At 37.7% G+C, this 22,483-nt stretch overlaps 1 protein-coding gene across 2 annotated transcripts in view; it reads left to right on the top strand.

The window, feature by feature from the left end:
* Positions 1 to 22,483, top strand: part of BRIP1 (BRCA1 interacting DNA helicase 1) — a 191,900-nt gene that overhangs the window by 114,929 nt on the left and 54,488 nt on the right. For both annotated transcript variants that reach the window (XM_069602688.1, XM_069602687.1), the window contains 2 exons: positions 14,252 to 14,411; positions 15,376 to 15,497. In XM_069602688.1, coding sequence (XP_069458789.1) covers positions 14,252 to 14,411; positions 15,376 to 15,497 — 282 coding nt within the window. The remainder of the gene's footprint in view (positions 1 to 14,251; positions 14,412 to 15,375; positions 15,498 to 22,483) is intronic.

The raw sequence follows: 22,483 nt of genomic DNA on the forward strand, positions 1-22,483 counted from the left end.
TTCAACCTCCCAGTGTCAAGAACTGTAAAAAATAAATTTCTATTTAAGTTACCCCATCTGTGGTATATTTTCTCCAGCTTTATTGAAGTATTATTGAATATATATATGTTTAAGGTATACAGTATGATGATTTGATATGTATATTTATTATGAAATGACTGGAGTTTTTTGTTTGTTTTAATGGTAGCCTGGGTAGACTAAGGGCTTCCCTGGTGGCTCAGATGGTGAAGAATCTGCCTGCAATGAGGCAGACCCAGGTTTGGGATCCCTTGATTGGGAAGATCCCCTGGAGAAGGGAATGGCTGCCCACATGAGTATTCTTGCCTGGAGAATTCCATGGACAGAGGAGCCTGGTGGGCTACAGTCCGTAGTGTTTCAAAGAGTCGGACACAACTGAGTGATTAACAGTTCACTTTCACTGAGTGGACTAGTACAGACAGATAATGGTAAGCTCTGTGTAGCAAAATAATAAGGCAAAGAAGAGGGAAATGAAATTCCTAAGGGAGTGGATACAGGTACTTTTATAATTTTATTTTATTTTTTATTTATTTTTTATTTTTTTTTAGTTTTTTATTTTTTAAATCTTAAAATCTTTAATTCTTACATGTGTTCCCAAACATGAACCCCCCTCCCACCTCCCTCCCCACTTTTAGAATTTTAGTTGGATAGTTCTGCAAGGCCTGTCAGAGAAGGTGACTTTGAGTAAAGGCCTAAAAGAAGTGGGGAAGCAAACTATTCTGATATGGGGGAAGAATATTCAGACAGAAGGAACTTTGTGGAAGAAGAGTACTGTTTTGTTTGATCAATAAGAAGACTCTGTGTGTGTGTGTGTGTGTGTGTGTGTGTGTATGTTCATTACACAGTCATGTCCAACTATCTGCAACCCCACTAGCCTGCCAGTCTCCTCTGTCCGTGAAATTTTCCAGGCAAAATACTGGAATGGGTTGCTGTTTCTTTCTCCCCTTTTCCTTCTGGGATCTTCCTAACCCAGGAGTCAAACCCAGGTCTCCTGCATTACAAGCAGATTCTTTGCCTTGTTTGATCAACAGGAAGACTACCCTGGTTGAAGCAGAGTAGGAGAGAGGTAAGAGGTGTCACCTCTCAGGTGAATCTCAGGCCAGAGAAGTAGCTGTGGTAAAATCAAGCCACAGTAGGGATTGGATTTTATTCTGATATGGTAGGAAGCCATTGGAGGCTTTAGACTTAATTGTAAAAGGATTGTGCTGGCTGCTGTCCAGAAGCAGACTCTAGAGAGCATAAGAAGCATGGTGACTGTATAAGAGTCAGCGCTAATAACTCATGTGAAAGATGGTAGTGACATGGACCACTATGGTGGCAGTGTTTGGAGTCTAGACAATATTTGAAAGCAGTGGTGGTAGGAATTACTGATGGATTGGATGTGCAGTACGATAGAGAGGGGTAAGACTGTCTTGCTGCACTCTTTTCTTTATTTGTCCTCTGCTGCTGATCAGTCTCATCTGTATTCATTCTTCTTGTTATGTCTGTTTGTCCTGGTTTCCCAATTTATAGTTCAGTTCTGACTTTCCTGTAAGTACCACACTCAAGAGAAAAAAAAAACCTCTTCTGTGTCTCCTCTGTGATTAATAATCTACTACAACACAGCTTCACTTCTGACACCTGATATATGGGTTTCCATGCATTATTAAACAATTGTGTGATGCCAGCTGAGGGTCCTACAGCTTAACTCAGTTATTACAGTATCTGTCAAGAACAGAGCATCAGATACCAGAGGTTAAGGGCTCCATCCCACAAGACGGTTCCCACTTCAGATAGCAATCTCATGTCCAGGTTATCTGTGTGTCTGACTGACCAACTATAAATTGAAGATGCCCACAGCTCCCTTCTCAAGTTTGATCAATTCACTAGAGTGGTTCACAGTTTGATTAATTTACTAGAGTGGTTCACAGAACTCAGAGAAACATTGACTTACATTTCAGTTCAGTTCAGTTCAGGCACTCGGTTGGGTCTGACTCTTTGTGACCCCATGGACTGCAGCATACCAGGCCTCCCTGTCCATCATCGACTCCCGGAGTTTACCCAAACTCATGTCATTTGAGTCGGTGATGCCAGCCAACCATCTCATCCTCTGTCGTCCCCTTCTCTTCCCACCTTCAATCTTTCTCAGCATCAGGGTCTTTTCAAATAAGCCAGGTCTTCGCATCAGGTGGCCAAAGTATTGGAGTTTCAGCTTCAGCATCAGTCCTTCCAGGAAACACTCAGGACTGATCTCCTTTGGGATGGACTGATTGGATCTTCTTGCAGTAAAAGGGACTCTCAAGACTCTTCTTCAACACCACAGTTCAAAAGCATCAATTCTTCGGCGCTCAGCTTTCTTCACAGTCCAACTCTTACATCCATACGTGACCACTGGAAAAACCATAGCCTTGACTAGATGGATCTTTGTTGGCAAAGTAATGTCTCTGCTTTTTAATATGCTATCTAGGTTCATCATAGCTTTCCTTCCAAGGAGTAAGCATCTTTTAATTTCACAGCTGCAGTCACCATCTACAGTGATTTTGGAGTCCAAAAAAATAAAGTCAGCCACTGTTTCCCCATCTATGTCCCATGAAGTGATGGGACCAGATGCCATGATCTTAGTTTTCTGAATGTTGAGCTTTAAGCCAACTTTTTCACTCTCCTCTTTGACTTTCATCAAGAGGCTCTTTAGTTCTTCTTCACTTTCTGCCATACGGGTGGTGTCATCTGCATATCTGAGGTTATTGATATTTCTCCTGGAAATCTTTTGATTCCAGCTTGTGCTTCATCCAGCCCAGTGTTTCTCATGATGTACTCTGCATATAGAGTTCCAGAAATAGAGTTTCTGGATGTTTATCTATTTCTGCTTTATTGACTGTGCCAAAGCCTTTGACTGTGTGGGTCACAATAAACTGTGGAAAATTCTGAAAGAGATGGGAATACCAGACCATCTGACCTGCCTCTTGAAAAACCTATATGCAGGTCAGGAAGCAACAGTTAGAACTGGACATGGAACAACAGACTGGTTCCAAATAGGAAAAGGAGTATGTCAAGGCTGTATATTCTCACTCTGCTTATTTAACTTCTATGCAGGGTACATCATGTGAAACGCTGGGCTGGAAGAAGCAAAAGCTGGAATCAAGATTGAATTCAATTCAGTTCTGACACTGTACACCCAGAGATAGAATCAGACTCCACAGATAAAGGGCTCAGAACCACAAGACCACCCTCCACATCCTTCACTAGTCACACGCCCAGGTTTCTACCTATACTTTTGACAGACAGGCTGTAAATCAGAGGTTCCCACTACCCACTCTTTGGGGTTAATAAGTTGCTAGAGAGAAGGCAATGGCAACCCATTCCAGTACTCTTGCCTGGAAAATCCCATGGACGGAGGGTCCTGGTGGGCTGCAGTCCATGGTGTCGCTAGGAGTCGGACATGACTGAGCGACTTCACTTTCACTTTTCACTTTCATGCATTGGAGAAGGAAATGGCAACCCACTCCAGTGTTCTTGCCTGGAGAATCCCAGGGACAGGGGAGCCTGGTGGGCTGCTGTCTTTGGGGTCACACAGAGTTGGACACGACTGAAGTGACTTAGCAACAGCAGCAGCAGAGCAGCCCACAGAATTCAGGAAAATCCGTTTACTCACTGGATTACCAATTTATTATAAAAGGATATTAAAGGATATCATTTTGCCTTTTCATACTGTTAAAATGATAATCCTTTCAAAGACGCTTACTCCTTGGAAGAAAAGTTATGACCAACCTAGATAGTATATTCAAAAGCAGAGACATTACTTTGCCGACTAAGGTCCGTCTAGTCAAGGCTATGGTTTTTCCTGTGGTCATGTATGGATGTGAGAGTTGGACTGTGAAGAAGGCTGAGCGCCGAAGAGTTGATGCGTTTGAACTGTGGTGTTGGAGAAGACTCTTGAGGGTCCCTTGGACTGCAAGGAGATCCAACCAGTCCATTCTGAAGGAGATCAACCCTGGGATTTCTTTGGAAGGAATGATGCTAAAGCTGAAGCTCCAGTACTTTGGGTACGTCATGCGAAGAGTTGACTCATTGGAAAAGACTCTAATGCTGGGAGGGACTGAGGGCAGGAGGAGAAGGGGACGACAGAGGATGAGATGGCTGGATGGCATCACAGACTCAATGGACGTGAGTCTGAGTGAACTCTGGGAGATGGTGATGGACAGGGAGGCCTGGCGTGCTGTGATTCGTGGGGTTGCAAAGAAACATGACTGAGCAACCGAACTGAACTGAAAGGGTATCAGTCAGTAGCCAGATGGGGCAATACGCAGTACAAGGTCCCAACGGCAGAGGGAGTGGGACTGAATGATGGGCTCCATAGATGACTAACCCCATCCTGGGCTACTTTTCAAAAGTAACCTCATTAACATAACATAAGATATCTTTATCATTCTTAACACTTGGGAAATTCCAAGGATTTGGGGAGCTGAGCCAGGAATGGTAGATGAAGACCAAATATATATATATATATATATATATATATATATTCCCATATATATATAGGTTATCTGAGTGACCAAATGTGTATTTTTCTTGTAAATCACAATATCGCAGTTCTGCTGGCAACCAGCCATTGTACTCAGGTTGCCTGGGGACTGTCCAAACGTCAGGTGTGGGTGAAGGGACTTGCTATGAGTAAATCTTCTAACCTTTATGTATGACTCTGGAGCTATTTCAGAAACTGAGAACCAAAGATGCCCCTAATAGTTCTTATTGCTTAGGAAATTCCAAGAGTTTTAGAAGCTATGTGCCAAGAACAGGGACAAATCCAAATATATATATGTATTTATATTTTTTATAAACCACAACATCACACATTGCTTCCTCAATATGTCAGTCTGAGCATCTATTTGTAATCTTTCCTCCCAGTCTTGGCCCTTTTCCATTGTTGCCTTAATGAGTGAAAGGTAACTGCAGTTTATATTTGGACTAATCAGGTAATCTGGACTAAATATTTGGACTAATCAGGGGGTGTCTATGAGCCTTCTTCTCTCTTTCTATCATCTCCAATCTAATATCCATGACAAACTGGGATTTACTCCTGGAATGCAAGCATTGTTTAACGTGTGACAATCAATTAATATAATACACATTAATAGAATGAAGAAAAAAAATGATCATTTTACATCATGATTTTACATGATATAAAATACATCACAAGGTATAATTCTTTTGGTATGTTGCTGAACTTTGTCTTATAGTATAGGTTGAAGTTTTTGCATCGATATTTGTAAGGAATATTGGTCTAAGAAATATTGGTCTATTTTTTGCCTATAGTGTCTTTGTTTGCCTTTTGTATCAGAATAGCTGGCCTCTAGATTGGGTCAGGAAATGTTCTCTCTTTTTCATTCTCTTTGAAGACTGTGAAAAGGATTGATATTAATTCTTTAATATTTGATGGAATTCATCAGTGAAACCACCTGATCTAGGGATTTTCTTTGTTGGAAGGTTTTCGATTACTCATTCAAACTCCTTACTTGTTATAAGTCAACTCAGATTTTCTATTCATGATTCAGTTTTTTGAGATTGTGTATTTATAGGAATTTGTCCATTATGTCCTGATTATTATTCAATTTGGTAGCATACAATTGTTCATAGTATTATGATCCTTTTTATTTCTATAAAGTTGGTGGTAATGTCTCCACTTTCTTGTGTAGTTTGAGTAATTTGAGTCATTTTTTTTTTTAGTCTAGACTGCTAAAGATTTCTCAGTTTTGTTGATCTTCAAAGAACCAACGTTCATTCCTCAATTTTTTTTCTGTTCTCTATTTCATTTATTTCTGCTCTAATCTTAATTTTTTCTTCTAACTTTTGGCTTAATTTGCTCTACTGTAAAATGCAGTTAGGTATTAATTTGAGGTCTTTTTAATGTTTGCATTTACAGCTAAAGTATCTTTCATAGCACAGTTTCACTGTCTTGTAAGTTATAATATATTTATATTTTTGTTTTGATATGTCCAAAGGTATTTTCTAATTTTCCTTGTAATTTCTGATTTTATCCAATGATTGTTTAAAAGTGTGTTGTTTATATTGTATAGCACAGGGAATTGTAGCAATTATCTTGTGATAACTCATAAAGGAATATAATCTACAAAAATATCGAATCCCTATTCTCTACACAAGAAAACAACATAATGTTGTAAATCAACTGTACTTGAATTTTCAGAAGGTATATTGTTTAATTTTCATTTTTGTGTGAATTTTTCAGTTTTCCTTCTGTTATTGATTTCTATTTCCATCTCACTGTAGTCAGAAAAAACACTGAATCCTTTTGAAATTTGCTTTGTATTTTGGCCTAAGCTGTGATCTATCCTAGAGGATATTTTACACACAACTGAGACAAATGTGTATTTTGCTTTGTTAGATGGAGTGTTCTGTATATGTCTGTTAGCTCTCATTAGTTTATGGTATTTTTCAAGTTCACTTTTCCTTGTTGAATTTTTATCTGGTTGTTTTGTTCATTATTGACATTGGAATATTGAAGTTTGTTACTATTATAGCAGAACTATTTGTTTCTATCTGTTCTGTTTTTTATGTGTTTTGGGGCTCTGTTCTTACATATTTGTATGTTTATAATTATATCTTCATGAATTGATGCCTTTTTGATATATGATATTCTTTGTCTCTAACAATTTTTTACTTAAAGCCCACTTTTTATGGCTTTGTTTTATTTTCCAGCATCTTTTTTATTTCAACTGAAGGACTCCCCCTTAGTATTTCTTGTAAGGAATCTCATGGTGATGAACTCCCCCAACTTTTGTAATTCTGGGAAAGTTTATCTCTCCTCCTCCTCCTCCCCCTCACCTCCCCTTATCGTCCTCTCTTCCCATTCTTTCTGCATTTTGAGGGCCAATTTTTTCTTTCAGCACTTTGAATATATTATCCCATTCCCTTTTTGTTTTGCTCTTGCTACTTTCAAAATTCTGTCTGGCTTTGATTTTTTGACAATCTGTTTATAATATATCTCAGTGTAACCTTCTTTGGATTCATACTTTTTGGTGTCTTGGCTTCTTGAACCTGGATATCCATTCTCCCCTACCAGATATGAGAAGTTTCTGGCTACTAATTCTTTACATAAACTTGTACCTTTCTCTCTCTCTCTCTTTTTTTTTTTTGCCTTCTGTGTATATTTGTCTATTTGAGGGTGTCTTATAAGTCCCCCAGGCTTTCTTGACTCTATTTCATTCTCTTTTCTTTATATTTGTCTGACTAGATCATTTAAATGACCTGTGTTTTAGTTCACTGATTCTTTATTTTGATTGACTATGTCTGCTGTTGAATCCCTCTGGTGAACTTTTTATGTCAGTTACTGTATTCTTCAGCTCCAAAATTTCTGTTTTGCTCTGTTTTATATTTTTTGTTTTTTGTTTTTGAAATTCTCAATTTATTCATGTATCATTTCCCTGAGCTTGTTGAGCATCTTTATGATGGTTACTCTAAATTCTTCATCAGATAATTCATATACCTCCATTCTTTATGGTTGGTTTTCTGGAATTTATTTTGTTCCTTTGATTGGGTCATTTCCTCCTGTTTCTTCATGTTCCATGTTACTTTGGGTTTGTATCTACCCATTTAAAACAATAGCCACCTCTCCCAGGCTTTTATGGGCTGGTTCTATACAGGGAAAGATCTTCACCAATTCACTTACGTGTAGATTCTGGAGGCCTCTCAAACCTTTTCTGTGGATGTTCCTTCTCTTAACTTGTGTGTGTAGATTCCCGATGAGAAGGATTTTTCAGTTTCCCTTTTTTTTTTTTTCAAGAACTCATAATTTTTTTGTTCACTCTGATTTTTTTTCTTTTTATCTGTGAAACTACAGATTCTCTGAAGCTGCTGCAAACCAGGTCACATCAGCTCTCTGAGGTGAGCAAGACAGAAACTAGTCCCTCCAAGCTAGCCCCCAACAAAATTTGGAATGTTGTATATCCTCCACTCGTCTCTTCTCTCATCCAGGGTAGAGGCCAACAAGCTGTATTGGCCTCTTTCTGCTAGTCCTGTAGTGTGGCAGCAAGCTACTCAGCTCTCTTTTGTTCTCAGTGGCCCTTTGGCATCTAGAGCATACTAGATCTTGTCAGTACTCTGAGATATGTGACCCAGAAAGTAGTCTCTCTGGCAGCTCTCTGCCTGCACATTGGACATATGGTTCAGTAACTTCTCAGAGAGAAACTGGGAGGTGGGGATTTTATCACAGTAGTCAAGCACTGAACCAGGGGAAGAGACTATGGTGAGTGCAGATTATTCTAAACCTTTGTCTTTGTACTTAGTGACCCCCAGCCTGACAGTGCATAGATTTAGGCAAGACAGAAACCAGTCCCCTGGGCAGCACCCCTTAAAAGTCTGCACATTCAGTCTTGTTTTAACTCCCTTATTGGGGAGAAGTTTGGAGTTGAAAGTTTTCTTCCAATTGCACCATGCTTAGCAGCGAGGGGAGACAAAGGCTTAAGTTCTGCCCCAAATTCTGGTGAATCATGACAGCATTTGTTGATAATAAACACTGGAATAGTATACATTTGATCTTTCATGAAATGTTTCAGGTGCCTTGAGATATCTAACTGGTGAATTTTATTAGGCCATTGAATATATAAACATTCATGTAGCAGGGCAGTCAGGACTTTAAATACATACAGATTTTGGAGTTTCAGGCTATATTTATTATCCATCTTTAGATGTGTAATGCTCTCTCATTATACATGCCACGAAGGCAAGTACTTTTTCTGTAATTTTCTCCACTTTATTCTTAGATTTCTGATGCTTCTGGCACATTGTAGGGATTAATATTTTTGCTGTTGTTTTCTTTTCTTAATCCTCTGTCCCCACTGTCCTGATGTTAATAAAAACATTAACAAGATATACATATTTCATACTTACATAAGGTCACATGTGGGACTTCCCTGGTGGTCCAGTGGCTAAGACTGCACACTCCTAATGCTGAAGACCCAGATTCCATCCTTGGTCAGGGAACTAGATCCCACTGTGCAACTAAGAGTTGCAGGTCCAACTAAAGCTCCCACGTGCCACAATGAAGATCGAAGATCCTGCATGTTGCAACTAAAACCTGGTGAAGCCAAATTAATTAATATTTAAAAGTAAACAAATAAAATATACCTTCATCACTAAAAAAGATCATGTGTAATACATATATGAGTTATGAAGCATATTAATAAAATGAAAATATCAAAACTGTCACTAAAGAACTAAATGTTACTGCTAACTGGATGCTGCTTCACATTCCCATCACTTTGTTCTTCCCCTCAGGGTTAATAATTGTCCTAAAGTTTACAATTTTAATTTTCTTAAAATGCTTTTTACCACACAATATGGGCTTCCCTGGTGGCTCAGGCAGTAAAGAATCTGCCTGCAATGCAGGAGACCCGGGTTCAATCCCTGGGTCAGAAAGATCCCCTGGAGAAAGGAATGCTAACCCACTCCAGTATTCTTGACAGAGGAGCCTGGTGGGTTACATTCCTTGGGATCACAAAGAATCGGACATGGCCGAGTGACTAACATGCATACATACACACCACATATATATGTATTCCACAGTGCATATATATTCCTAAGCAGCATGTTAGGTTTGCTTTTTGTTTTTGAGTTTTTAAAAAATATGATATTGGACATAATTTTCACCATTTTGCTCTTTTAAATCCATGACAGAAGTTCATTTATTTTTCTTACTTATTATATACTTATTGTATTTCTATAGCACAGTTCACACATTAGTATATGCTTTTGGCTGCACTGGGTCTTAAGTTGTGGCACACAGACTTAGTTGCCCTGTGACATGTGAGGTCTTAGTTCCCAGACCAGGGATGGAAGGCAGATTCTTAACCACTGGAGACTCCCAATAAATATTTTTAAGACTTTTCTAGTCTTATTTATTTTTATGTTCTGCTGTTTAAATCACATTTCTATTGACATTTTGTAGAAAATGACAAGCTGGTTGGAGACCTAGAAAAATTACATTGTTTCTAAGTAATTTTTTTCCATTTTGTTTTCCTCCTGAACCTAGAACTTTATGGAAGCTTTTTCAGATTTTTATGTAGATAAATTTATTTTGTTTTGAAATGAATGACTCTTCTGTTAATATCTGTTTCCAGGGAATCTGTATATGATTCCAGATTTTTTAAATTTATTAATATGTCCTTTGTGGATTTATGTATATTGTTTTACATTTAAAAGAATTATTATTTTCCTTTCAGCACCAAGTTTCCTACATACGTTAGGGTAAAGTTGATTATTCTTATAAGTTTCAATCTATATTCATATTAATTTCATCTGATTCATCTGTAGATATCTTAGAGAGATGTGCTGAAGTCTTCTGTATATTTAGGGACTATAGTGTTTATAGTGTCTATCATTGTGTTTCTTGCTAGTTGTTTTCCTTTCCATATTGTCAGACTATGTCTTAAGTACATAAAGATTCATGAGTGCTGTATCTTTTTGGTGGATGTACTTTATATATATATGGATATATTGTATATCTATGTTTCTCTTAAAGCTTTTTATTTAGAAGTCTACTTTTTTATGTCTGTGATACAGCTGATTTCTTTTGGTAAATATACACCTCAGATATCTTTTTCCATGTCTTCATTTTTAGGATTTCTTTGTGGTTTAATTTAAGTATTTCTGTTGATAAACAACATATAGTTGATTTTCTTTTTCCTCTCCCCACTACTTCCCTTCTCCCCTCTCTTCTTCTAAACCAACTGATTGTCTCAGTTTTCATAAATGAATTAAATTTGTGTTTTCTTTGATTCTTTGCCATATTGGACTTATTTTCTACCGTCTTATTCTGTGCTTTCTTTTACCTCTTTTCCTCTCTTGTTTACCTTATTCTGTTGACGTGGCTTTTTTTGTCCTCTGTTCGTGCTTTTAGTGGTTTGGAAGTATCCTATTTATCATTGTTTTAATAAAATATCTTTACTGTTATATGCTTTGCACACCTTACAGTTTACTCACCTGAAGTGTATATTTCAATAAGTTTTATTATGTTTACAAAGTTCACCAATTTTAGAACATTTTCAGGCAAGAATACTGGAGTGGGTTACCATTTCCTCCTTGAGGGCATCCTTCCCATTCAGGGATCACCCCTGTGTCTTCTGCATTGGCAGGCAGATTGTTTCCCACTGAGCTGCCAGGGAAGCCCATTAGATCCAGTGGCTGGACTTGGTGGTAAATATTGATAGTGTGGCACTTTGGAAAGGCTAATAGATGTTAGATTGCATGAAATTTTTCTTGAAAAATATTTGGTTAATCACTTCTTAGCTATTTCAAATAGTTCTTTTTATTTAAAGCAAATTTGAATGATTTATACATAGGGGAAAATTTTGTTCAAGTTATAAAATTTGCATTAGCAGTAGTTTTTCAGATCTACCTTTTTGTACTCTCCTGTTCTCCAAATTATAATCTTACATGTCAGTATTATACCCTGACAATTTAGTTTTCAAACTTTAATAGGATCAAAGAACTTTAAAAGTTCTTTTAGATATATCAACAAGCTTAGCAGCTTTATTTCGTAGATAATTTTTTTAAAGACCCAGTAACGTGACAGTTTGTTATGTAAGTTTTCTGAAGTAATGATAGTACTTGTTGTACTTTTTAATTGTGATATTCACAACTTATTTATAAACTTATGGCCATTTTCATTGTCCATAAATTTCTGAAGTTCTTAGAATCCAAAATCAGTGGGTAGAATGTGTTTCATAGTTATCCACTGTAGCAAATTTTGAAATATTGCATATATCATACCTGCTTTGAAATTTTTCTAAGCTTTTGTAAACAAATATTTCTAAATCATGTATAACTCTTTGATATTCTGAATTCTGTTCTGCATAATGGAGGAAAAATCCCTGCTGGATTTTGGAGGGAAATTTCTACTTTGATCCAATTTCCTTTTTATTTCTGAGATTTTTCTTCATAACAAGATGTTAATCTATTAAAATGGAATATATTTTGGAATCATCAACTTAATGGTCTTCCTTAAGTAAAGTGAAAGTGAAGTCAGTCAGTAGCATGCTGTGTATTTCTCCAGATTTTGAATGTTCAAAACACTGGAGTTGTTATTCTCTTGGATTCAATGAATCAGAGGTTAAATATTATCTGTGTTTTCAGAAAACAGTATAGCACCACTGAATTTAATTCTATTAAGAATCAATAATTATGCAGACTCGTGATACATTTCATCTGGTTTTACGTCCTTGGGGTATCTTATGCTCTTCTAACTGAATTACAGCAGTGGAAGAGACTAAGACTTTGCATGGTGAGAAACTTTGATTCAGAAGGTGTATATTCAGAAAGTGAATTCTAATAGCCAAAGTGAAGAAGTTTTTAAAATTACTAATATCCCTGTTATTTTTACCTGTTAACATGTTGTTATGGGAAGTTTTTATTCTTACTGATCAGAATACCCTGATCAATGTATAATATGCAATGAATTGTTTTACCAATTAGTGATTTTCTTAGTGTGTTCTGGTTGTTGGAATAAAATACTCCAGATCTGGTAGCTTATGAACAATGGAATCATATTTCTCATAGCCCTGGAGGCTGGAAGTCCAAGATTAGGGTGCCAGCATGGTTGGGTGAGGACCCTCTTCCTGTGGGGAGCCAGTTCTCTCTTGCTATGCTCTCGTGGTAGAAGGGGCAAAGGAACTCTGTGAGATCTCAAAAATAAGAGCACTATCCCATTTGTGAAAGCTCCATGCTCATGACCAAATCACTTTTAAAGACCCCACTTCCAGATACCTTTATCTTTAGAGGTTAGGATTTCAACATATGATTTTGGAGGTATACAGACATTTAGACCATAGCAGTGATTTTTAAAAAAATTTGTTTTGTTGTCTTATTATTATTTCCAAAAATAGATATGTTAAAATTCTGAGGAATTAAATCATCTTATAAAAATTAGTTTTTGTTCTCTGGAGGGTTTGAAGTAATTTCTTGATGCTTGTCTATATTGTGACTTCCCTGGTAGCTCAGACGGTAAAGCATCTGCCTACAATGTGGGAGATCCGGGTTCAATCCCTGGGTTGGGAAGATCCCCTAGAGAAGGAAGTGGCAACCCAGTCCAGTACTCTTGCCTGGAAAATCCCATGGATGGAGGAGCCTGATAGGCTACAGTCCATGGGGTCACAAAGAGTTAGACATGACTGAGAACCTTCACTTCACTCACTGCCTATATTATAATAATTGGCCCATATTACATAGAACTCTTTGCATAAAACAAATAAAACAGTTCAACTTAAGTCATAATAATCTCTACCACTTTTTTAAAAAATTTATTTCAATTCTTATCTTTACTAACTTCTGCTTTCTTATTACCTTTATTCCATACCACGTTTTGGATTGTGGGTGCGTTTTTTAGTCATTCAGATCTAAAGATGTCATGAATTCTGTTGATTTCTTCTCTGTATGTTCTCTTTTGTTGTTATTTATTTTCTTTTTGCAGCTTTATTGAAATATAATTGGCATATAACCCATATGCTCTTTAAGAATATAATCTTTAGTGTTGAGCTTGTATGTTTGTTTTTTTGTCAGTAACTTTATGTTATTGACTTAATCTAAGTTTGAATTATTGTTAGAATATGTGGTTAATCTGATATTCTTTGACACTTGTTGAAAATCCTTTTGTAATCTGTCACACGGTTGTTTTTGTAAATGTTCCATTTGTGCTTTTATGTTTTGTACTTGTTGGCTGCCTGAGGTTCTGTTTATATATTTACTCAGTTCAGTTTATCAGTGATGATCAAATTTTCAAGCAGCATGGCTGCCTATGTACTATGTAAAATGATCTTTAAAAATCTTCATTTAATTAAGGATATTAAGAATTTTACCTTAGATTTAGATATAACTTAAAATTTATGAACTTCGAAGTAATTTTTTTCCTGATTCTGAAATCCCCAAGATAGCAATGATAGACATAGCAGCAGTAGCAGCAGTAATGTTAGAAGTAATAATAATGGTAACAATAGCTATAGCAGCTAACATCCATGAAGCTCTTACTGTGTGCAGGGCCTCATTCAAAGCTTTCTAAATTGGTTAATGAATTACCCAGTCACAGCTCTATGACGTATAATTGTTTTCCTCATTTTCTAGACTAAAACACAGAAATGTTAATACTCTTGCCATAGTCACATTGTAATCAGATTGTCTTTAAACAGATAAATGTAAGTTTGTTCAGTTGGACACACAAGTAACTCAATGTTTTCTTTCCCCTTTTCAGTTATTAGAAAAGTTAAAAGAACGTTGGCTCTCTACTGGTTTATGGCATAATCTGGAGTTGGTGAAGACAGTCATTGTAGAACCACAGGGAGGAGAAAAAATTGATTTTGATGAATTACTGCAGGTGTACTACGATGCAATCAAGTACAAAGGAGAAAAAGGTAATTGGAAATTATTTGATAGTCAAGTGAAAAATTTTTTTACCATAAAGTGAGAAGTTGGTGCTGTTATAATTATATTTGTATTGCCTTTTTTTCAAAAATTATTTCTGTAATCCTGAGTGAAAAGAAAATTAAGTTAAAGAAATTCTTCTGTTTGGAATTGTTCTCCTATGAGTACTTTCACTTGAAGATGCCAGTTCAGTTTTAAGAAATGGGATACCTTCAGGTATTAGCCTATAAACTTCCTTACACTACCTAAAATGTTTTATCAAAGAAGATGGTAGATTATGCATTAATATCTTCCTTACGAGTGGAAGGAGGTTACATTTTTATGCAAAAATATACTTTGTGCTTATATTTAATTGCATAAGGTTAACATAACTGAAGGCTAAATTTCAAAGTTAGAAAATGCCCGTAAAACATTTCACAGAAAGGGCTAATAATAATAACTTATGAACAGTGCAACATCACAAAGATGCTATAACATAATTGTCAATATCCCTGTATGATAAGATTATGCAAGAGTATTCTGTGTGTGTATGTTTTAAATACTTTTCAGTATAATATTGATCTAATATGATACAGAGTCCTTTAAATCCTTCTGATAACTTACATTCTGCTGGTAAAGGTAGTGATCTCAATTTCAATATTTTAAAGATAAAACAGTTGATTCACAATTGCTTAGTTCACATGCAGGTTATTACTCTGACATAGTTTTTCTGTATAGTTTAACTGGGAGATACACAGTTTATAAATTGGTCCTACCATGTTGTGTCAAAATGTAATTTTGTTTTATTTGAAGACATTGAACTTTGAAAACTTTATCTTATAGTAGTTTTTAATTTTGAGTCTTTTAAATTTGATATTATAGTTAATAATCAGATCTTTTCAAAATGACAAGAATAAGACATTTTCTGGGAATCTTGATTATGCTTTTAAAAATGTTGATTTTCTGTTGCTTAAGATGGAGCCCTCCTGGTGGCAGTTTGTCGTGGTAAAGTGAGTGAGGGTCTGGATTTCTCAGATGATAATGCCCGTGCTGTCGTAACAATAGGAATTCCTTTTCCAAATGTGAAAGATCTTCAGGTAGGCCATCAAAGCCTTAGAAGTTGTATTTATCACAGAAGTTGTTTGTTTTGTGTAAAGTTAACTATACATTTTTCTTGTATCCTCAGACATTCTATGTTAATGCTCTAGTGACTCAGAATGAGTGAGAAAGGTTTAGTAGATATGGGTTTATTTTTAACCTGCACTGTCTTTTACTCAAAAAGAATGATTTTCAAAGTATAGGACTGGATCAGGAGCATCAATACCACCTGTGTTATCAGCATCATCAGTATCAAGTAATAGAAATACATATTTGCAGGTTCCATCCAGTCCTCCTGAATCAGAAACTCTGGAGATAGAGCCCAACAATCTGTGTTTTATCAAACTCTGAGCCACAGACTGACAGAGAACCCCCCCCCCCCCAGGGAATTCTAGGGCCCTTTCTCGATCTTCTCTCCAATGCCATGTCTTGCCCTACAGATTGTGATTTTTGCTGCTGCAAGTTCTGCTGTCTTCCACTTCAGCTCAGCAGGACCACCGTACTCTGCTTGTACTTCTGTGTTCTGCGCTGTTGTTGAAAAATTATACCCAGAGGAGCACTGAGAGTCATGGAGTTCACCTAATGGATTTCCCTTGTCTCTGAGATTACAGTCTTATGCTGCCCTGTGTCTGCCCCGTTGAAAGCAGTTGCTTTATTTATTTTGTCCAATTTACAGTTACTTACAGTGGGAGGAATATTCCTAAGACAGTTATTCTGCCTTGGCCAGAAACAGGAGTTTTGTTTCACTATCACTGATTGTTCACTAAAAATTTTTGAAAATTATTATTAGTAATAATTTGAATCCTAGGGTGATATTATCTTTATTGGGAAGAATTTTCTTTTATTCCTACAGGAATTTGAAGGTGCTAGGAGTCTGAGACCAAGACTTAAGATTTTCTGACTCTATTGAGTATAATCTGTATCCCTTTCAGGATGCAACCTGTTAGGATCTCATATTAAAGCAAGAATTCTTTCCCTTGGTAATTATCTTTTTCATTGTTAATATTTTACTAGACATTTGGAATTACATAGTATTAACAATGTTAATATTTCTCAAGTTAGCTCCTATACTGTCCTAACCTCTGGTCCTCCTCAATATTTCTGAAAGTCCTCAAGGGATATTTAATCCTTTCAGTCTTCAGAAACTTTGTTGGCTTCCGTTGCCTTTCTCCAGCCACAGGTGTTAGTACTGAGAGTTTTGATGACCGTTCATTAGGGCTCCTTTTCTAAAATGGTGAAGGCTGTCTCTGACTAGTACTATGATGAAACAGTAGACTCTACTCAAGAAAACTGTTGGGCTCACCCTCAGTGGCATGAATGCTCGTTCCACTGAAGCTAAGTGCTGTTGATGGCGCTGCTGTTAGTAGTGGTACTGTCTTTTTTGAATGTCTTAACATTTTATCTTGAGTATAATTACAGTATTATATTACTGTACAGATGCTGCTTTGTTTAAGCAGAGAGAATCCCACACGTTCTTCCCATGTCTTAAATATAAATTTTTTCCCCCGAAACTAGCACTTTCACCTTTTGCTTGTATCATCTTTCACTCTTGGACCTATATATGAGTCCTTGAGAGCTGGAAAAGGAGATAGCTTTATACCTAATAACTGCATTGTATTAAATATCATACTCACAAAGTAACAAGCCCTGAAAGGATTCACGTCAAACTCATAATAGTGATTATGTATGAGAAGAGAAAGGAATGATTTTGGAGGTAGTTATCAGAGACTATTAACTAGTTAATATTAACTACTAACTAGCTTAACTAGTTATCAGGGACGTTCCTGTCCCCAGTGACTTTAGCTTTTCCTATAATGTTTGTTTTACTAAAAAACAAGCTGAAAGAAAATATAGTGAGAATATAATTATTTTGTTATTCTTTGAAAAAAATCCTTTAAATAGTGTTTACTTGTGAATAAAAAAAAATACATTTACCTTCTATTTTCTCTATCCTCTCTCACAACAGCTGTGATTCTGGGTGTTGTTTATTGCACCAGTCTTGGGCTTCTTAATGCTTTCTTTCCTCAGGATAAGTTCTTCCCAAGCAACATCTCAGTCTGTCATTTAAAAACAAAAAAAGATACCGGTGACATACTCTGACATTCCTCAGTCATGGTCCTGCTTGTCATTTGTGCTTATCTGAAATCCAGTGGCTCTAGTTATATAAAACAGCAAAATCACAGAAGCTTCAGTGAGGTCTGCACAGGGAGGAGGAAGGTTATTCTAAAGGAGTTTCCCTAGTGGTTCCTAAAGGGGGCAAGTAGGTGGACCCAAGAATAGTCTAAGCTGCAGGATCAAGGGACAGATGAAGAGGAAAAGTCTTTACTGGAAAGACTTGTAAGGGAAAGTGTATTTCTTGATGCCGTATTTCTGGGTCAGTTCTTCCTAACAATTCTAAAATTCAGTGGCTCAAAACACCAGTCATTCACTGTGGGTCAATATCTATGAGGGTGGGGTGGGCAATAGATGATTTCAGCTGAGCTTAGTTGCCTTGCTATGGTTTGACCAGCATAGGTTGAGTTCAACTGGATCAGCTCTGCTGTAATTGTATCTCATCCTTTGTGAACCAACAGACCTGCCAAAACATGTTATCATTACAGTGGCAGAGGTGCAGGAGGCAAGCTTGACTGTCTAAGCAATTATCAAACACCTGCCTCTGTCACATTAGCTAACACATTGCCTAAAGCATGTCACATGCCCAAGCCCTAAGTCAACAGTGGTTGGGGGGGTGGCGTGTGGATGGAGTCTTGGCCTTCAAAAAAAATAATAATTAAAGCATGTTTACGGCTTCCCAAAGCCTTTGACTGTGTGGGTCACAATAAACTGTGGAAAATTCTGAAAGAGATGGGAATACGAGACCACCTGACCTGCCTCTTGACAAACCTATATGCAGGTCAAGAAGCAACAGTTAGAGCTGGACATAGAACAACAGACTGGTTCCAAATAGGAAAAGGAGTCCGTCAAGGCTGTATATTGTCACCCTGTTTATTTAAATTATATGCAGAGTCCATCATGAGAAACGCTGGGCTGGAAGAAGCACAAGTTGGAATCAAGATTTTCGGGAGAAATATCAATAATGTCAGATATGCAGATGACACCACTTTTATGGCAGAAAGTGAAGAGGAACTAAAAAGCCTCTTGATGAAAGTGAAGAGGAGAATGAAAAAGTTGGCTTAAAGTTCAACATTCAGAAAATGAAGATCATGGCATCTGGTCCCATCACTTTATGGGAAATAGATGGGGAAACAGTGGAAACAGTGTCAGACTCTTCTTGGCCTCCAAAATCACTGCACATGGTGACTGCAGCCATGAAATAAGACGCTTACTCCTTGGAAGGAAAGTTATGACCAACCTAGATAGTAGACATTACTTTGCATTACTTTGCCAAGAAAGGTCCATCTAGTCAAGGCTATGGTTTTTCCTGTGGTCATGTATGGATGTGAGAGTTGGACTGTGAAGAAAGCTGAGCGCTGAAGAATTGATGCTTTTGAACTGTGGTGTTGGAGAAGACTCTTGCGAGTCCCTTGGACTGCAAGGAGATCCAACCAGTCCATTCTGAAGGAGATCAACCCTGGGTGTTCTTTGGAAGGACTGATGCTGAAGCTGAAACTCCAGTACTTTGGCCACCTCATGTGAAGAGTTGACTCATTGGAAAAGACTCTGATGCTGGGAGGGATTGAGGGCAGGAGGAGAAGGGGATGACAGAGGATGAGATGGCTGGATGGCGTCACTGACTCGATGGACATGAGTTTGAGTGAACTCTGGGATTTGGTGGTGGATAGGGAGGCCTGGCTTGCTGCAGTTCATGGGGTCTCAAAGAGTCAGACACGACTGAGTGACTGAACTGAACTGAACTGAACTGGTGGCTTCCCTGGTGGCTGAGATAGTAAAGAATCTGCCTGCAGTGCAGGCAGGATATAAGATATCCTGTCGTCCCCTTCTTCTCCTGCCTTCCATCTTTCCCAGGATCAGGGTCTTTTGCAATGAGTCAGTTAGGTTATAAAAAATATAAAAGTTTGGAATTTTAATAGAGTCCACATTATGTTTTGCTGTTTTTGCCTGTGCTTTTGGTATCGTATTTAGTAAGCTGTTGCCAAATCCATGGTCATGCAGCTTTGCCCCTTATGTTTTTTTCAAAGAGTTTCAGAGTTTTAGCTCTTAAATTTAAATACTTGCTCTATTTTGAGTAAATTTATATATATATTATAAGATGGATCTATCTTCCTTATATCTAAAATGAATCTCTTGTATCATCATATTATTGGATTATGTTTTTTAATTCATTCTGCCAATCTCTGCCTTTCCATTGGAGAATTTAATCCAGTTAAAGTAATCATTCTTAAGGAAGGGCTTAGTTTTACCATTTAACTGTTTTCTGCCTGTCTTATGTGCCTTTTGTTCCTCAATTCCTTTTTGTTTAGCTTTTTTTTTTTTATTGTTGTGTAGTATTTTGATTCCCTTCTCTCCTTTTGTATATATTTTTTAGTTATTTTCTTACTGTTACCCTAGGGGTTAGAAGTAACATCTTAATCTTTGTCTCTCCTTTTTTTTTTGTTACATAGATTATACCTTTATACATTGTATGCCATTAGCTTAAGTTATAATTATTCTTTTATGTATTTTCCTTTTAAAACCTTGCAAAACAAAAGTTCAATAATACTGGCTTTTATATTTACCTACATAGTAAGTTTTACTGGTGTTTTTTATTTATACTTCCTAAAGCACACCCCACTCCAGTACTCTTGCCTGGAAAATCCCATGGAGAGAGCCTGATAGGCTGCAGTCCATGGGATCGCAAAGAGTCGGACACGACTGAGCGACTTCACTTTCATTTTTCACTTTCATGCATTGGAGAAGGAAATGGCAACCCACTCCAGTGTTCTTGCCTGGAGAGTCCCAGGGACGGGGCAGCCTGCTGGGCTGCTGTCTATGGGGTCGCACAGAGTCAGACACAACTGAAACGACTTAGCAGCAGCAGCAGCAAAGCACATACTTAGGGCTTCCCTGGTAGCTCAACTGGTAAAGAATCCACCTGCAGTGCAGGAAACCCCAGTTCGATTGCTGGGTTGAGAAGTTCCTCTGGAGAAGGGAGAGGCTACCCACTCCAATATTCTTGGACTTCCCTGGTGGCTCAGATAGTAAAGAATCTGCCTGCAATATGGGATACCTGGGTTCGATCCCTGGGTTATGAACAGCAGAGACATTACTTTGTGGACAAAGGTCCATCTAGTTAAAGCTATGGTTTTTCCAGTGATCATGTATGAATGTGAAAGTTGGACCATAAAGCTGAGCACTGAAGAATTGACACTTTTGAACTATGGTGTTGGAGAAGACTCTTGAGAGTCCTTTGGACTGTAAGGAGATCCATCCAGTCAGTCCTCAGGGAAATCAGTCCTGAATATTCATTGGAAGGACTGATGTTGAAGCTTAAACTCCAGTACTTTGGCCACCTGATGCGAAGAACTGACTCACTGGGAAAAGACCCTGATCCTGGGAAAGATTGAAGGCAGAAGAAGAAGGGGATGACAAAGGATGAGATGTTTGATGGCATCACCGACTCGATGGACGTTGAGTTTGAGCAAGCTCCAGGAGTTGGTGATGGACAGCGAAGCTGGTGTGCTGCAGTCCATGGGGTTGCAAAGTTTAGGACACAACTGAGCTTCTGAACTAAACTGAAAACACATATTTACACTGCCTTCATTATAGTGTATAGTGTGTGTGTGTTAGTCACTTGGTTGTGTCTGATTATTTGCAACCCCATGGACTGTAGCCCACCAGGCTCCTCTGTCCATGGAATTCTCCAGGCAAAAATACTGGAGTGATAGTCATTTCCTTCTCCATTATATTTTAGTGTTTATAAATATGATTTATAGTCTGTTTGATGGTGTTCCTCAAAGATAAGGACAATTTCTTAACTATCTTTGTCTCCACACTTAAATACTGCCTTGGAATATAGTGAGTGTTCAGTAAATTAGTTTAATTAAGGATTAGATATTAAAGCATTTACCTCAGGCTGGGACTTGAACCCATGTGCCAGGACTTGATCCCATCCAAAACCCTGCTTGGGACTTGAATCCACAAAGGTGGGACTCAAGCCAAACTAAAACCCAATTTGGTGCTCTAATCCATGTGGCTGGGACTTGAACCCAGCCAAGACCCACAGTCTTCCAAGTGAGTTCACAGACCTGGTTTCAGGACGTGATGAATCTCAGGTTCTTGATGTCTCATTGCAGAAAGAATTCAGTGAGAGACAAAGTGATAGGTAAGAAGTGGATTAATTCAGAGAGAAATACTTCACAGACAGAGTATGGGCCATTGCAGAGGGTGACTGTGACCTTGAAATGTGTGGTTAGCTTTCATGAGCTGGATAATTTCATAGGCTAATGAATGGGTGGGTTATTCCAATCATTTAGGGGAAGAAACAGAGATTTCCAGGAAATCTGGAAATCTGGGCCACTGCTTGCTTTTTGGTCTTTGGCGGTCAGCCTTGGAACTGTCATGGCACCTCTGGGTATGTCATTTAGCTTGCTGATGTGTTACAGTGATGTGTTACAGTGACTAAGGATCACAGTCTAGTTGAAATTGACTTGTCTGCCATCTTGGACATAGTTGGTTTTAATCATCATTTTATGTTGGGCCCTCAGGCTATGTCATTCTTACAAAGGTTGTGCCCTGCCCTCTTTCCTCCTGTTTCAGATGTTTATTTTTTAATATATTTAGTTTAAATCTTAAATATGTACTTTTATATTTAAATATATTTATTATAACTAGTAGATATATATTAAAGTAAAATTAATTAAAACTAAATTTGTATGTGCTTAGTCACTCAGTCATGTCCAACTCTTTGCAACCCCATGGACTGTAACCCACCAGGCGCTCTGTCCATGGGATTCTCCAAGCAAGAATACTAGAATGGGGACCTTCCTGACACTGGGATTGAGCTCAGATCTCCTGTACTGCAGATGGATTCTTTACCATCTGAGCC

This window comes from Ovis canadensis, chromosome 11 (assembly GCF_042477335.2).
Source record: "Ovis canadensis isolate MfBH-ARS-UI-01 breed Bighorn chromosome 11, ARS-UI_OviCan_v2, whole genome shotgun sequence".
NCBI lineage: Eukaryota > Metazoa > Chordata > Mammalia > Artiodactyla > Bovidae > Ovis > Ovis canadensis.